The 17006-nt window shown below is 42.8% G+C and overlaps 1 protein-coding gene across 6 annotated transcripts in view; it reads right to left on the bottom strand.

The window, feature by feature from the left end:
- The window catches only part of JAZF1 (JAZF zinc finger 1), a 325686-nt gene that overhangs the window by 44444 nt on the left and 264236 nt on the right, over positions 1-17006 (bottom strand). For all 6 annotated transcript variants that reach the window (XM_035020806.1, XM_035020809.1, XM_035020810.1 and 3 more), the window contains one exon: positions 4645-4841. In XM_035020806.1, coding sequence (XP_034876697.1) covers positions 4645-4841 — 197 coding nt within the window. The remainder of the gene's footprint in view (positions 1-4644; positions 4842-17006) is intronic.

Here is a 17006-nt window from a genome sequence, read left to right on the forward strand (position 1 = left end):
CATTACCTAGTCACCTAAACATCGCTGTGAATGACTGCAAAGCAATCCATTGTTTGAAACGGCCATTATTTATTGGTGACTGAGGTTTGCTTTAGGTTTATTCACAGACACAATTAGGACCGTGATCCCTTGAATGACAAAGTAAGATTAATCTGATAACTACTGAAAGGTTTGGGGCACCTGGGTGGCTCAGTCGGTTAAGCGTCTGCCTTTGGCTCAGGTCATGATCCCAGGGTTCTGGGATCGAGTCCCGCATCGGGCTCCCTGCTCAGCAGAGAGCCTGCTTCTCCCTCTCCCTCTGCCTGCCACTCTGCCTACTTGTGCTCTCTCTTTCTCTGTCAAATAAATAAATAAAATCTTAAAAAAAAAAAAAAAAACTACTGAAAGGTTAAACCACTGGTATAATGGTAAAGAGAGCGGGTGTGGTGGGGGTGGGGTGCTGATAGGTAGCATTTGCTAATTTGATTGGTGTAAATAGTCCCACCATGGCCAATTTCAAGATGATCCTTCTAACAATGGGTTTGCAAACCTGAATATTTAACAACTGGCTCTCTGGAATCAGTTCCAGCTCATTCTTAAAGAAAACCCATGCTAAACCAAAGTGGTTAGTTCTCTACTATTTGAATGGTAGAATGGGAGTTCTGTGAATGAAAGTGAACCACAGGAGACGCCTGAGTGGCTCAGTTGGTTAAGCGGCTGCCTTCAGCTCAGGTCATGATCCCAGGGTCCTGGGATCGAGTCCCACATCGGGCTCCTTGCTCGGCGGGGAGCCTGCTTCTCCCTCTGCCTGCCTCTCCCCCTGCTTGTGTTCTGTCTCGCTCTCTCTCTGACAAATAAATAAATAAAATCTTTAAAAAAAAAAAAAGAAAGTGAACCACAGTTCCAGTTATCTTAACATGCTGTTGTATTTTGGGATTGGAACTGTCAAGCTGGTAACTGGAGCAGCTAGATGGCTGAAGGTCTAATAAGAGTTTTCTAAAAGGTCTTAGTGTGGAAGTGCAAGTACACTGGAAAGACCACATTTTTTGAATAGACAGACATGGGGCTTTATTAAGTTAACCTTATTAAAGCCTCTATTTCTTTAACCTGCATATGGGAATAATAATGTCTCAGTCGAGCTGGTGTTGGGATTAAAAACATCATACATCAAATATACAGTAAGCATATAATAAACGCTCTACAAATGTTAGTTGTCTTTCCCCCTTAATAATTATTACCTCTAAGGAAATGGGTATGAATTCTTTTGACACTTTATTTGCAGGGAATTTAATGAAGTTGATCTTTAAATTACGTATCTTTATGATTTAAACCAGGGGTTGGCAAAATATGGCCTGTGAGCCCAAAACTGGCCTTTTTCTTTTTTTTTAAGATTTTATTTATTTATTTGATATATAGACAGAGACAGCGTGAGAGGTAACACAAGCAGGCGGAGTGGGAGAGGGAGAAGCAGGCTTCCCACTGAGCAGGACCCTGGGATCATGACCGGAGCCGAAGGCAGACGCTTAATGACTGAGCCACCCAGGCGCCCCAAAACTGGCCCGGTTTTATAAATAAAGTTTTACAAAAACTTCTAGTTTTGAAGGAACACACCATGCCCATTCATTTATAGAGTTCTACGGCCACTGTTATGCTACAAGGCAGGACTGAGCTGCTGGAACGGAGACCACAGGGCCTAGAAAGCACGAAATATTTACTGTTTGGTCCTTTACAGAAAAGGTTTGCTAACTCATGATTTAAGCCATTCTAACTTTCCTTAAGTGAATACTTTCTTTTATATTTACATATACCTAGAGAGATATATATATTCAAAAAAACAAAACAACTTAGGATAGAAAATGAAAAAGATGAGGTAAGAAGATTCTCCTAGGATTTAGAAATTGCAAAATAAATATTAGGTCGAAGAATACCTGAGAAATACTTGAAACTCCAGGATAAAGCTGAGCTCTAATTCAGTCAAGACAGTATATTTTAAAGACTATTTTATAAATGAGATTTTCTACAAGAGGGACTATTACTTCTGGACCTGGAATACACCTTAAATGTGGAACTTGGAAGAGTGAATTCAGGAGGCAGAAACTTGGAATATTATTTATAACTTGGCAATGAAAGTGAACGAAGAAACCACATTAGTCAGGCAAAATAAGCTGATCTCTCTAACTACAGGTAAAATAACATTTCAAACATTGAAAAATGTACACAGTCAAAACTGTACAGGGTAGAGGTTTAAGCAACCGTTTCCCCTAATTTTTGATGTTTACATGGAACGTTCTTCAAGCAGCAAATAAGTTACCAATGATCTTGACAGACTGAAATGATACATCTTTACCACAACATAAATTAATTCTCTCAGTGGGAAATTGTTAAAATAGGCAAGGTGTCAGAAAGATTTCTTTATGTCTGAGGGAAAGGAAATGATTCCATTTCTTCCAAACGTTCTTACATGAGAAATAATAAACTCTCACTTTTAAACTATTTTCATGGGGTTCTATGGCACCCATTACTAATTGGGGCAGTCATGGTTATCTGGTGTTGGCCACGAGTCACTCCACATTAAGTCAGGTATAAAACACTCTCCGGTATAAAACTGCCCCCATAATTCATATTATATATGAATAAATAGTCATAGAAATATCCAGAAAAGCGGAGCACAGAGTTATACTAGGTTCTCACAGCATTCCTTAGATTTACATAGCAAATATTACACAAAGATCCTGGAAAGTAAATCTTCACAGAATAAAATATAAGGGAAATATGGTGACCTATGTAAAGGAATGGACAAATGCCCGCCACAAATGAGCCAATTCATCCTCTACAGGAGGGTGACGCTGATTCTGTTCCTGAAGCAACTAGTTGAAAATTCCAGACCACAGAGATGAACATTTATTGAATGCTGGGGGTATACACAAGCTCTCACACTTAACTCACACAAGAACCTAGATAGTGGGTATTATTAGTGATGTGTAAAGGGAGAAGTACAGATAGGAACTCTGATCCGTCTGTCTCGCACGCCTGTCCTATCTTCGAAATGCCTAATCGTGATAAAACACAGGGTGTCTTATCAGCCATGAGTCTCCCAAACTGCCCTTAGAAAGGAGGTCCCATAATCAGAGTCAACTAAGTTTGGGAAACTCACTAAATCCTTCCCTTGGAGAATAACAAGGCCTGCATTAAAGAAATCAGTGTACTTTGGTCTAACCCATCCCTTTCCCTATCTTATTAGGAAATGCCTTTCCCTCCAACTACTATTTTGTGAAGTAAATATTCTGAAACACAATTTGAGAAATACTACTGTAGTCACCTCCCTTGATAGGAGATGGCTGAAAGAGAGAGCTGCAAACTGTCAGAGAAAAATCAACTTTTTAGCCACAGTCAAGGGGGTGATGCTACAGAGATGATGGTGTGATTCTAGGTGGCTTCTCTTTGCTCTCAGGATCAACCCACAGTGCCCTGGTCCCCGCCGAATGCCCTGGCCTCGCCTCACACGGGTCAGCTGGCCTCTTTCAGTACCTGGGACCTGCCAGGCTCCTCCTCACAGAGCTTCTGCAAAATGTTCCCTGGCGGGACGTTCCTCCTTTCCCTCTTTACCTACTTGAGTCCTACTTATCTTTCAGGGAAAGCCTTTCCTGAATGTCTGTCGGGATGCTCTCATATCACTGAGTTCTATATAGCACTTGTCATGGTTAAGGTTATATTTATTTACTGCCTGTTTAAACTCCGACTGTGGGGCAGGGAAATATATTCCCTGCCTCTCGGATGGGAAAAAGAAGAGGAGGGATCTTTCCAGCCTCCTTTGACTGTCCTTACTCATTCCTGCCCATGGAGGAGCAACTACTTAGTGGCTCTCTGAACTGGGGAGAAGGGGTTGTGCATGCTCCTCTCAGGGCGCAGGGTGTACTCGGGTCTGCTCGGCCTCCGTGTAAAAGGGCGGTTTGGGAAATAAGTTGAATTCAGGGAAGACATACTAAGAGAAGCCCAAAGGTTATGGATCCAAGTTCCGTTCTGCAGTTTGGCTTTAGTCACTAATAAAGTTGATTTTGATCTTTCCTCTGGCTGTTGTTTAATTTTTCAGTTGCTTCTACATCTGGGAGGGGAAGACAAGAATGTGCTTGTTGGCCCCCTACAATACCAACGTCTCCCACTAGGCCTAACCTCCTTCGGGAGGGGGATGAGGTCTCCTTTGGCTCACTATGGTAGCTTGGTGCCCGCCACACAGGAGGCACTCGGAATTTTTTTTTTAACATTCATTATGGAAAATGTTTAAAATAAGCAAAATAGGGAGAACGGTCTAACGAACCCCGGTGTACCCATCAGCCAGCACCAACAATAATCAACACATGGCAATCTTGTTTCATCCACTCTTCTACCTGACTGAAGCAAATCCACTTCAGGCATTACGGATGGCAAAGGCTCAAAAAAATACCTATAAAACCATTATCACATACAGACTATACACAACAATTAATATTTCTTCAGTGATGGAGGACTAATCAACAAACTCACAGAGACCAGTAAAGGGTCTGAATTGTCGCCGGTCCCCGGCCCCTTTCTGCCCCCGGCTTACCACACACGGCACGCACGCGCACGCTGCTCCCCAGCAACTATCCCCCTGCACCCCTGTCCAGACGGTAGGGCCGAGCCACTCACCGGTGGGGGTGCTGCTGCGGAACGAAGAGGAGGGGGTGATGGGCGGGGTCACGGGGGGAGTGAGGCTTCCACTGCTGTGGCGTGGCGGAGTGGACACATTCCCTCGAGACACTGAGCTGGACAAGGTCAGCGAGAGCTTCGGCTGAATCTTCTTCTTTAGGGACTCCTGCTCTCGGCGGGCAGCATCTGTCATGAATCTGAAGCAACAACGGGAGGTGAGTAACTGGGCCCATCTCTGGAGCATGAGGAATGACGACAGCTCCCCCAAGTTTGACAGACGCCCCACCCTGGGAAAAGGGGCTTGTTCACAGTCTCAAAGACTTACAACAGATTCCCTTTTCCTATGGGATGAAATAATCTTCCAGCTCACTGTCTTCAGGTTCCTCACGGGTAGGCCCCATTTCTCCCTGAGGCAAACCCTCGGAAACTTGTACCCACAGACTATGTCTACACCTGCTGCAGTGCCTTGGGTTAGAAGGCTTCCTCTCTCTCAGAAGGTCCTCTCTTTTCTTTCAACTCATAGAAAGCCCACCCAGTCTCCAAGTTCCCCAGCACTTCCAGGTGGAAAGGGCCTCCTTTATTGGTGGGTGGGCAGGATTTATTGTTCGTACTACTTCACTGCCACTCTACATATGCAGCCTCCTGAAAACGGATTCTTTTTTTGTCCTACTCCAGATCCTCAAGTTGTTATTTGGATTTTTAAAATTTTTCTTGGCAGACTGAAGGTCCTCTCTCCCTAACTGTTAGCTGAAAGGAAAGGACAGAAGTCCCCATAATTGCGGCTAGCACGCTGCCAAGTCCATCTCAATTAACATTTAGAGAATGAGTAAATCTGCCCAAGCAGATTCTAGAAGAGAGCAGTACAAGGAGGAAGATGACTGCTACAGACCCATTTATGTTGTGATTTTATTACCCATAAAGGGAAAGGCAACTTTTCCTGATCATTTCACTTTGGAAACTTCAAAGTTATCCCTTCCACACTTCTCTTATGTTAGTAACATTCAAACCATTCTTTTCTCACTGTATAACATTTCATAAATTCGGGCGCCTGGGTGGCTCAGTTGGTTAGGCGACTGCCTTCGGCTCAGGTCATGATCCTGGAGTCCCTGGATCGAGTCCCGCGTCGGGCTCCCTGCTCGGCGGGGAGCCTGCTTCTCCCTCTGACCCTCCCCCCTCTCATGTGCTCTCTGTCTCTCTCATTCTCTCTGTCTCAAATAAATAAATAAAATCTTTAAAAAAAACATTTCATAAATTCATGTAATACAAGATTCAAAACAATCTATGGCATATCTCTCATCTAAAGAACAAATTTTTTTTGGACATCATACAACTTTTTTTTTTTAAAGTAGTTTCCCTGCCCAACATGGGGCTTGAACTCACAACCCTGAGATCAAGAGTTGCATGTTCTACCGAAGGAGCCAGCCAGGCGCCAGCAAACTTTTTTTTGTATTATTGGCAGGCAGGCTTTGTCAGCTGCATTTCTGAAAACTGCAGCAGAAAGCCTAGCGAACAGAGTGCATGAAAGCATTTAGGGAATGAAACAGGCACTGTGGTTGAAACTCACTGCCTTGGCTAAGAGGACATAACCATGGCCTTGCTCAAGTCTTCCCTGTACCCAACCCCCCATCGTTACATTCTATTTTAATACAATTCATCATTAACTCCATTTGACTTAAAGTGGTATTAATGACCCAACACCTTTCACATTCTGTCTAAAAAATTTCTTAGTATTTGTCTTCATTATGCTAAGAAGTTTTAGAAGTCAACAGATAGTTCCAATGCCTGGTAAAAAACTTAGCCAATCAAATACCCAATGAAACAATATTACAGTATTGTTACAATGTCTTAAAATGTCTACTCTTATACTTGGAACATGGATGGCACATTTCTTGAATGGCTTCTGCAATACAATCTAGATATATAATAAACCAGATTTTTATGAAGAACTGAATAATAAAGCTACATGCTTTGCCTTGAGCTCTTAGGTTTTGTGCTACAAGATGGTGAAGGCTTATTTATATTTTTATTTTTTATTTTTATTTTTTTTAAAGATTTTATTTATTTGACAGAGAGAGACAGTGAGAGCAGGAACACAAGCAGGGGGAGTGGGAAAGGGAGAAGCAGGCCTCCCGCTGAGCAGGGAGCCCAATGTGGGACTCGATCCCGGGACCCCAGGATCATGACCTGAGCCGAAGGCAGACGCTTAACGACTGAGCCACCCAGGAGCCCTATTTTTATTTTTTTTAAAGATTTTATTTATTCATTTGACAGAGAGACACAGTGAGAGAGGGAAAACAAGCAGGGGGAGTGGGAGAGGGAGAAGCAGGCCTCCTGTCGAGCATGGAGCCTGACACGGGGCTCAATCCCAGGACCCTGGGATCATGACCTGAGCTGAAGGCAGCCGCTCAACCGAGCCACCCAGGCACCCCAATGGTGAAGGTTTAAAAAGAATAAAGGAACACCACCACAAAACAGAATTGTTTGCACCTGGTAGCCAGGTACTCATTTACTTTCAGATGCAAAGTTGGCTCTACTGTTCTTAAAACTGTTTTCCACCCCCCCGCCCCATAAACTTCTACTCAAAATATGGACTCTCAGAGAAAAGCAAAGAACTAGTGCTTTCTTCTATCATTCTAAGTAGAATTACTAACTAGCACAGTGTCAAGCTTCTCCAACTGGGGTACATGGTAGGTGGGGAGTGGGCAAAACCACAGGATAGACATACTGCTTCTTCCAGAAAGACCAATGGTTCTCAATGTAGGTAATTCAAATCAGTTTTTTGTTTTGTTTTGTTTTTAAAGTAAGCTCTATGCCCAGCGTGGGGCTCGACTCACAACCCTGAGATCAGGAGTTGCATGCTCTATTGACTGAGCCAGCCAGGCGTCCCTCAAGTCAGTTTTTTAAATGGTAAAAGAAGGCAGATACTCTATGGAGTAGAACATAAAATGTGCATCTTGCACCTTAGTGAAGAGTATGGGACTTGGAGCCAGGCAGACTGGGGAATTTGATCTTTGGTTAAGCTCAGGTAATCTGCTAAGATGGTATGTTAGCTATGCTAACAGTCAACACTCCCTAAGATCACACTGACCCCTGACTGGTAAATCGCTTCTGGACTTGGAAGAGTAAGAAACCATTTATACAAACTGGATAGGAAGTCAGAGCCTGGACTTCCTGAGTGGTGATCTTGTACCTAGGTATGTCCAAGCGGGGAACCGAGGAGTATGCCTGTGGAGTGTTACAGGACCTCTGACCCCTCATCTACCAGGGCAGCTCTCACCTTTGCCTGCGGGGCATCTTGTCTACCTTATACCAGTGAGGACTCCACAGAAGGCATGATGCTGCCCTGCTGGCAAGCTGTGGCTCTGCCCACTATTCCTCTGACGAGACCCAGTGCCCACCGTGGCTTCTGGTCATCTTGTGAGTCTGAATGTTTGTGATCGAAGAAAATCACCCATTGATGGACAGGATAGTGCTGACTTCAGAGGACGGTTCTAAAGATTAAATGAGGGAGTAGTGCTTGGGTGGCTCAGTCGGTTAAGCGTCTGCCTTCGGCTCGGGTCATGATCCCAGGGTCCTGGAATGGAGCTCCGCATTGGGCTCCCTGCTCCGTGGGAAGCCTGCTTCTCCCTCTCCTACTCCCCCTGCTTGTGTTCCCTCTCTCACTGTGTCTCTCTCTGTCAAATAAACAAAATCTTAAAAAAAAAAAATAGCTCATGCCATTTATTGTAAAATACTCTCCTACAGCTCAGATATAAAACAACAACCATAAGAAACCACAACAACGTGCCCACACATCCCCTACCTTCACCCCAACAGGAGTTTGGTCAGCTATGGATAACAATCTATTTTAGGTTTATATCTGCTAAGTCCTTTCTAGAAGTGAGAACGAGACATCATGTTAAAAGCATTAAACATGAAACTCATAAAGCACTTCTGCCAACGTTCCTCTCCCTCCACCCTCCCTCCTCCTCTCTTGGATTGCTGGTTGTGAACTTGCTCACAGCTCAACTCGTAAATCAGGGCAACCCTGCCATACCAACATACACAGCTGCATGATTTATTCCCGGGGACCACACACACACACACACACACACACACACACACCCCACGGGTACACACCTCGGGAGTGGTGATTACAATTCACCAGCTTCTCACTGGCAATACTGCCCAGCTCTTCCTCTTTCACTTATCAACCATGACTTTACCTATTTTTTGATACCTATTAAACCCCAAAGTTTTAAAGCAATGTTCCACCAATACAGCTCTTTGACAAAAGATGGGCAGATTCCCAATGGCAAGGCATCCCTTGGGGAGCCAAGTTTATAGAGAACCTGATGCGACAGAGGAAGGCTGTGAGTACAGCCAAGAGCGGGAGACTCGAGTGGTTGGGCTTTGACCAGAAAGGCAGGTAAATCTACTTCCCACCTTGAAGGCAGCTGCACTGTGACACATCCTTGAAGGACCACAGCCCCGATCTTTCCATCGTCTCTATTGGAAATGTCCCCCCGTATTCCCACGGCTGAGAGGGAAGTCAGGCTTGGGAAGCCACATCGCCCTGCGGTCTGCGTTTTTCTTGATGTGTTTTGACACGATGGGTCATCTTTTCTGAAGCCCTCAGTAATAGCAGCCAACATGGGGGCGCTTCAGAGCTGGAAGAAACCCAGGTAAGACAGATCGCCTAGTCTAATCCCCTCATTTCTCACATTAACTGGGAACTGAAGCGGAGCGGCCTGTGCAAGGTCACTTTGCTGGCGGGGGGCAGAACTGGCATGAGAGAACTTCAGCCTCAGGGCTGCACCCAATGCTCCCAGCTCTGCCATGGGCATGTCAAAGACCTCGGAGCTTTCTTGCTTTTGCTTCAGAGTCCTGGTCTTCAAGGTTGAAAGGGCTCAAGGACCCAGAGCTTAGGGCGTGGGGCAATGTAGAGGGAACCCCTCTGGGGGTTTATATGTTGGAAGTGGGGTGGGTTGGGAGACAGGAGGCCTCATTCTCTCCATGTCGGCCAAGCTCTGCTGGGTGGGGCTGCCGGACTCCTGGGGGGGGACCCTGGCTTTGTAGCCTCACAGGACTGTGATGTGAGGAAGCCTGGCTATGCCCGCCTCCCTGAATTCTTTCTGCTTTGCAATGGGATCTGTTGTAATCTCGTAGTAGTAGTGTGCTATTGTGGGTTTGTATTGGCTTATGAGAGCTGGTCATTAAATTTTCAGGGATTCTTGCGAGCCAGTTGTTAAACACCCATTATTAAAAATTAAATTATGTGGGGCGCCTGGGTGGCTCAGTCGGTTAAGCGTCTGCCTTCGGCTCAGGTCATGATCCTGGAGTCCCTGGATCGAGTCCCGCATCAGGCTCCCTGCTCGGCGGGGAGTCTGCTTCGTCCTCTCACCCTATCCCCTCTCATGTGTTCTCTCTCTCTCATTCTCTCTCTCTCAAATAAATAAATAAAATCTTAAAAAAAAATTAAATTATGTGAATTTATAATTAAGCAGATTTTTAAAAAGGTAATATGCAAAGCTTATCAATTCTTAATTATTTTATCCCATTTTACTATTATTTAAGTTTTCGGGGTTATTTGCATTAATATCCTATCTCTTTGCTTTAATTATCATATAATGGTGTGCTACTATACACCTCTTCCCAACTCTGTTCAATGACACCATGTTGGTAGATTGAAGTTTTTCCACAGTGGGAGTATTTACACCATGGAAATTGGCAAATATTACCAATCAGGGCTTTTTTTCTCTCCAAAAGTCAGTTATTCAACATTTATCAGAACACCTTGTAGTTATTATTATTGTTCTTTTTAACGCAGAAAAGAGCACTTGAACCAGACTCCTTGCCTACTCACTAACAGAGCCAATCAGGGAAGGGATAAAGAATATATAATAAAGTCTTCCTTTCCTTTTAAAAATTATTAAAATACATATCACTGAAATACACTTATATAAACATTTTTATGGGTTTGTGGCTCGTGTTTAAAAACTTTTTTCAAATTGTGGAATATACATGTACACACACACACACACAAATGAGTGTACGTATTGACATGCGCCGCTTAAAGAATAAAATGTCTATAAACTCACCAGCCTATGAAAAAAAAATATTACCAGAAGTTTTGAAATTTCCAGATACAGGTATGGTTGATTTTTCAGGGTATTTTCCTTCGAGTATTGCCTTTCTACACAGAGAGAAAACGGAATATTTCTTAAGGAAAAAAAAGTCACCTGAGAGTTCATTCACTGTTGACTAACAGCCTGGAAATCTGTGGCCAAGCAGAGCCATGTTTTCATTTTGAAACTGAAACTGCCGTAAGATTAACTTTAACTTTCCTACAAATCAGAAATGCCCACGTTACTTTAATTTAATATGGCCATTTGTAGTAATATTTGTTATTGCTAGGGGAAGTACATATTCCTTAAGTAAATTTTCAAGACTCCATTATAAATCTTTTAAATCCTTAGACCACAATGTTCATTCAGTCTGACATGGTGAATGTGGAAACATGAATATAACACCACAGGGGGAAAATGTCAAACTGCTGGTCCAGGGAGACCAGTTTCAACCACAAACTCAGGAAATTTACAGATTTCACTGGAACCTGGGCAGAAACCCCACTGCCACCTACTCTATGGCCAAACACCTGGGCCTAAGTGTCCTGCTGGGGAGAAAACCACATGGCTTTCCCTGGCTCTGGAGAACCCAGGCATGGAAGTGACCACTCGAAACTTGGGTCTCTCTCGGAGAAACTTGAAAAGAATCCAAACTACGAGATGCATGGTGTGGTTTGGTTGTTATTATAAGACTCTGGAGAGAGCGTGTGGTCCAGAGGCCTGAGCTGTGTGTCGGAAGGCTTGTTCTGGGGCAAAGAAGCCAGTGGCCTCCGGAAGTCCCAATGCTCTCTGTTCTGGCCTTGGTTTGTCTACTTGTTAAAATGGAAGCGTTCAGGGGCGCCTGGGTGGCTCAGTCGTTGAGCGTCTGCCTTCGGCTTGGGTCATGATCTCGGGGTCTTGGGATCGAGCCCCGCATCGGGCTCCCTGCTCAGTGGGGAGCCTGCTTCTCCCTCTCCCACTCCCCCTGCTTGTGTTCCCTCTCTCGCTGTGTCTGTCAAATAAATAAATCTTAAAAAAAAAAAAAAAAATGGAGGCATTCTGTACTATGGTGAGCGCTGTGAATTGTGTAAGACTGATGAATCATAGGCCTGTACCCCTGAAACAAATAATACATTATACGTTAATTAAAAAAATTAAAAATAAAATGGAAGCGTTTTGGCTTTATGGATATATGTAATATATCACCCCTAAGTTCCTCCCCAGCTCCAACAGTCAGTGATTTCAGCAACAGCATCGTGCAGTGAACTTTTATTTTTAACCTCAACCCGTTGTAAGAAGCGAATGTCATATTGGGAGCCTGTATACATATGTATAATTAGGTCTGCAATCTGCAATTTTGAAATTTCCAAAGCTCTGAAAACTGGAAAACTTTTTTATAAGTTTGGCAGAATTCACTGGGAGACAAACCCTGAATTGAACTGCTTAAAGGCTACGTACACTATTTATTGTATTTAGTGTAAATATTCACATGCCTCACTGCACAAATATTAATGTGGTTGATTCCAGGGGCTGCCCTAGACCCTGCAGGGAGCGTTATGTAATATGTGGCATTTGCACCGTATTACCTTTCCAAAATCAGAAAAAGTATGAAAAATTTCTGAAGTCAGAAAAATTATAAAACATATCTGGATGTGAAGAATTTTTATGTAATTTGTCTGAAACAAAAATTTCATGAAACAATCCTTCCTACATGTGATATACTCTGATATCTTTCTATTCTATTTCATTTTAACAAAATATCCTGGTCACTGATTTCTTGACCTACTAACAGGTCAGAGCCTGAGTTTGAAAATATTAGTGTAGCAGTTAAAAGGGTGGTGGGCTTTGGAGGTAGACCATTTAGATTGTAATCTCTGCCCTATGCTCTCCAGCTGTGTGACCCCGGGCCAGTTACCTCTCTGTGCCTCAAGTTCTCTCTCAGTGAAGAGTGACATGTTAGTAACAGGTCCTGTCCTACAGAGTCGTTGTGAAGATTAAGTGAGTTAATACATGTAAAGCACTTGGAACAGGGCCTGGCAATTTGACCTTGATAAATGTTAGGTTCCTGGTACATAATGAATACAAATGAGATTTGTTCTGGAAATCCTAATTCACAAATCTTTCATCTCTGACACTTACATCAGCAATTGGTTATTTCTGAGCTGAATTCCTGAATAAGAGGATAAGCACTTGCCATCATTAATTCTGCTGATTCTGAAAGCAAAGAGCCACCCTTACTGATTCTGAGCATATTTATTACCCTAGTGCTGCAAACACAGGAACATTTGAGAAGGTACTTTTAGTAGCTAGAATACAAACATAAGGTCCCTCAACAACTCAGCCTCCCCTGCTTGGGGAAAAGGGTGCTATCTATAAATCCCCACACCTCCTCTTTATTTCTCTGAGAAGAACCAAACTAACTTCTAACAGGGCAAATGACAGGAGACCATCCACACAGCTAGCTGAGAGAAAGACCTCTTTTGATGAAGTTTAAGCCTGCCCTCACCTTGGGAGATTCCTAAAGTTGCACAGGGCCCTGTCTGGTCCACAAACAGACACTCTGTACAAAGCGTCGCATCCAGCTACTTCATTGGAAGTCAAAGCTTTGTTCTGCTTTTTCAGTGGCCCCTTGGGCATTGCCATTTCTCAGTGAAAACAAATTTGTGAAACCCAGAAAGCCTTTGAGGAAAACTGCAGGGGGCTGGCAGGTAGACCATGAGGTTCCAAGCACTCCCAAATCTGGTAACTCATGGCTCCAGACAACAGGATTTCTGACCTGAGAAGGACACAATTGATCTTTCCAGGGCAGAGTCCAAACTGTCCATTACTGATTTTTGTTTTGTCTGACTAGTACTACATGCAATCCAGGACAAAGATGGACAGAAAGCCAGTGAGGAAGTAAAACCACCCACAGGACATTCGAATACAGACCGCGGGAAATGACCACGGGAATAATGGGTACATTTCGGCATGCGATCATGTGTGGCCCGCATGTCAGAAGATCTGACTGCTTTTCTCAGTCGCCTTGTAATGATGGCTTTCAGAACACACATCTGCTAATCAACTCATGAGGTAAGTCTTCACATTTTAGCAGCAACTTAAAGCTGCAGTGCAGCTGAAGGAGTATTTCGTTGAAACAGCTGGTCAGTGAAACATAACCTGTAAGCAACAAGTGGAGTAATTGCTTGTCCACGCCCCTTTATTAACAGAGGGCGCTTTTCTGGTGATCACTGGGAACTTAATAAATAAATGTTCTTCTCAGTAGACAAGAGTGGACAAAATTTAGACTCCTGAGTAATGCTAATTTCAGAAGGTTTCTAATCATGTTTCCAATAAGCATACGTTTCACTTCTCATTCCAGAGATATTTTTGACTTCACAATCTGAGATCAATGGGGTAGATTTTGAAGCTTCATAAAAATTTCTGCAACGTCACCAAAACTCTGAGCCTCTTTTAACATGCTGCTATTAAAAATTTAATGCTAAATAATAAAACTAAAAGCAGCACCAGGCAAAAACCCACACCATCTGATCAGATAGATCAGTGTGGCATTTAACTTGTGAGTGAGGGTTTTCTTGCGTGTGATTTTCATCTGGTATTCACATGGGTTGTGGGCATAATTTGTGAAGTACACAGCCAATGAATCAGATTTTGTTCTTGGGTACCAAACCAAGCTGACAGATTTATTGCATTAAGTAAGACTTTTCTCTCTCTTTCCTCCTTTTCTTTATCTGACACATACAGAATATTGTTCCTGGACTCTGAGGTGTTCTGGTCTAATGTGCACAAAATAAATTAACATCGAGGGCAAGCCAATTTCCTATCAGATTTTGTAGCTCATTTTTCTTATAAATTTTCACTTTATTTTTGGGGACAGCAAGAAGGAAAAAGAGAGGGGAGTAAGAGGAAAAAAACCAAAAAGCCAAGAGGTGATTTTAAAAATATCTACTCTCGGGGTACCTGGCTGGCTCAGTTGGAAAAGCACGAGACTCTTGATCTCAGGGTCGTGAGTTTGAGCCCCAACTGAGTGTAGAGATTATTTACTTATAAATAAAAAAACAAATCTTATCATATTTCCTTTTTTTTTTTTTTCCTTAAGGCAGCTACAGTTAATTTATATTTTCTATGGCATCTAGCCTGGATATTCTAAGCCTTTAAAAAATATTTATTTAATAACTAACATTGCTTTGCCAATTTTTATATTACCAAGTGCCGATTTTTATATTGCTTTATCTACCTACCATCTACCATCACCAGCCTCTCGTTGAAAAGAAAAAGCCATTTTAACATAAAATAGGAGGACATAATCTTAAATAAAATAATCCTTTCTTGAGAAAGATTGCTCTTTATTCTGTGATTGTGTTAAAAATAAACACAGGAAAAAATTTACTTAAAAATTTTTGAGATGCAGGGATGCCTGAGTGGCTCAGTTGGTGAAGCATCTGCCTTCATCTCAGGTCATTATCCCAGGGGCCTGGGATCAGTCCCACATTGGGCTCCTTGCTCAGCGGGGAGCCTGCTTCTCCCTCTCCCTCTGCCTACCACTCCCCCTGCTTGTGCTCTCTCTTTCTCTGACAAATAAAATCTTACAAAAAAATTTTTTGAGATGCAGAGAAGCTACAATATTAAATGTAATTTTATCATTATTTTATAGTCACATTTGTACACTGTATTGTTTATAGTATGTTTATAATTATTCTCTAGATACAAGCTATTAATAATATCTACCTTTATTGTCTATCACTGCCATTGCTAAAAATTCTGTTTCAAGGAATGCTGACCAAATGGAACTCCTACATGCGGGAAGAATAATTTGCAATATGCTGAATGAAATGAAAGAAGCCAAATATAAGAGTACCCAAACCCAGGAGCTTCTCTAAGAGCTGGGAGCAAGGTGGAAAGAGCTGAGGGTCCTCCTATGGCAGGGCACACAGGGGGGCCATGGGGCGCTGGAGGCTCCCTGCTCCCTGGCCCTGCATGTCCTTGGCAGCTTGGAGACTGTACACCCAGTGAAAATATCCTGATGAACAGCATCATTCAAAGACTAGCAGCTGTTCTGTGAATAGTACTTAGAAATGATTTTTTTTTTTTTAAGATTTTATTTATTTATTTTGACAGAGAGAGAGAGAGACAGAGAGAGGGAACACAAGCAGGGGGAGTGGGAGATGGAGAAGCAGGCTTCCTGCAGAGCAGAGGCCCGATGAGGGGCTCGATCCCAGGACCCTGGGATCATGACCTGAGCCGAAGGCAGACGCTTAACGACTGAGCCACCCAGGTGTCCCCCCCCTTTTTTTTTAAGCCAACAATCTCTTCTGGAATTTTAGCACTCAAATGAAATTCATGTACTAAAGCCGAATAACTGCAATAATGCACAAAATCCCATTCCTGCATACCATTACTCTGTATATTCCCAATAAATATTGGGTATTTTCTAACAACTAAGGAGTAATAAAGTCAATCTATCTTAATGAGAGCTCTAGCTCTGGTTCCAGCAACCACTATTTTAAGCCACAGGTCAGCATAAATTATCAGTGAAGCAATTAATTTTGATTTACTTTAGCCTGAATAGAGTAAACCATGGTCGTTTTCATCATCAATGCCAAGCACAAATCTTTGGTTTGGAGGCCAACTGGAATGTCCCTCTCTTGGCAGCATCTCTCCATCACCCTTTCCATTCCTTTTCCACTTTCATCGAATTGAGAATAACTGTGGCTGTTTCTTACACATGGTTTTCATTGCTAATTTGACATCTGTGTCAAAACCAATGAACAAAACAAAGAAGTTGCATTTTATGAGGTTTTGTGTCACAAAACTACAAATAGTTTGAGTTTTTTTGTTTTGCGTCCTCTGGTAGTGAATTAAATGAGTTATTTGAGGTTTCCATGTAAACTGCTAATGAGATGATACGTAACTCTCCCCATAAGCAGGGAGAGGTTTAAAGACTAAAGGAAAAAACTGGATATAGGGTCTCTGGAGTTTTAGTTCCAATATCGCTAATGGCTGTGAACACAGCCTAGTGGTTGAAAGTCTAGGCTTTGGAGGCAAACTCCTAATCTGGCTTGCTAGGTATTTGAACTTGAGCAAAGTACTTACCCTCTCCAGCCATGGGATCCTAATTCATAAAATAGAGGTAACTCTAAACACCTACCTCATCCGGTTACTGTCAAGATCTCATTAGATAAACAGATGGAAAGCAGTTGGCCCAACATAGTACTCGACATGTATCAGGAGGCCGCTCAGAGTCTTGGTATTTCCATGGATGTAAGCCCTATGCAC

Source organism: Mirounga leonina, unplaced genomic scaffold (assembly GCF_011800145.1).
Source record: "Mirounga leonina isolate KUSES-001 unplaced genomic scaffold, KU_Mleo_1.0 Mir_174, whole genome shotgun sequence".
Classification (NCBI taxonomy): Eukaryota; Metazoa; Chordata; class Mammalia; order Carnivora; family Phocidae; genus Mirounga; species Mirounga leonina.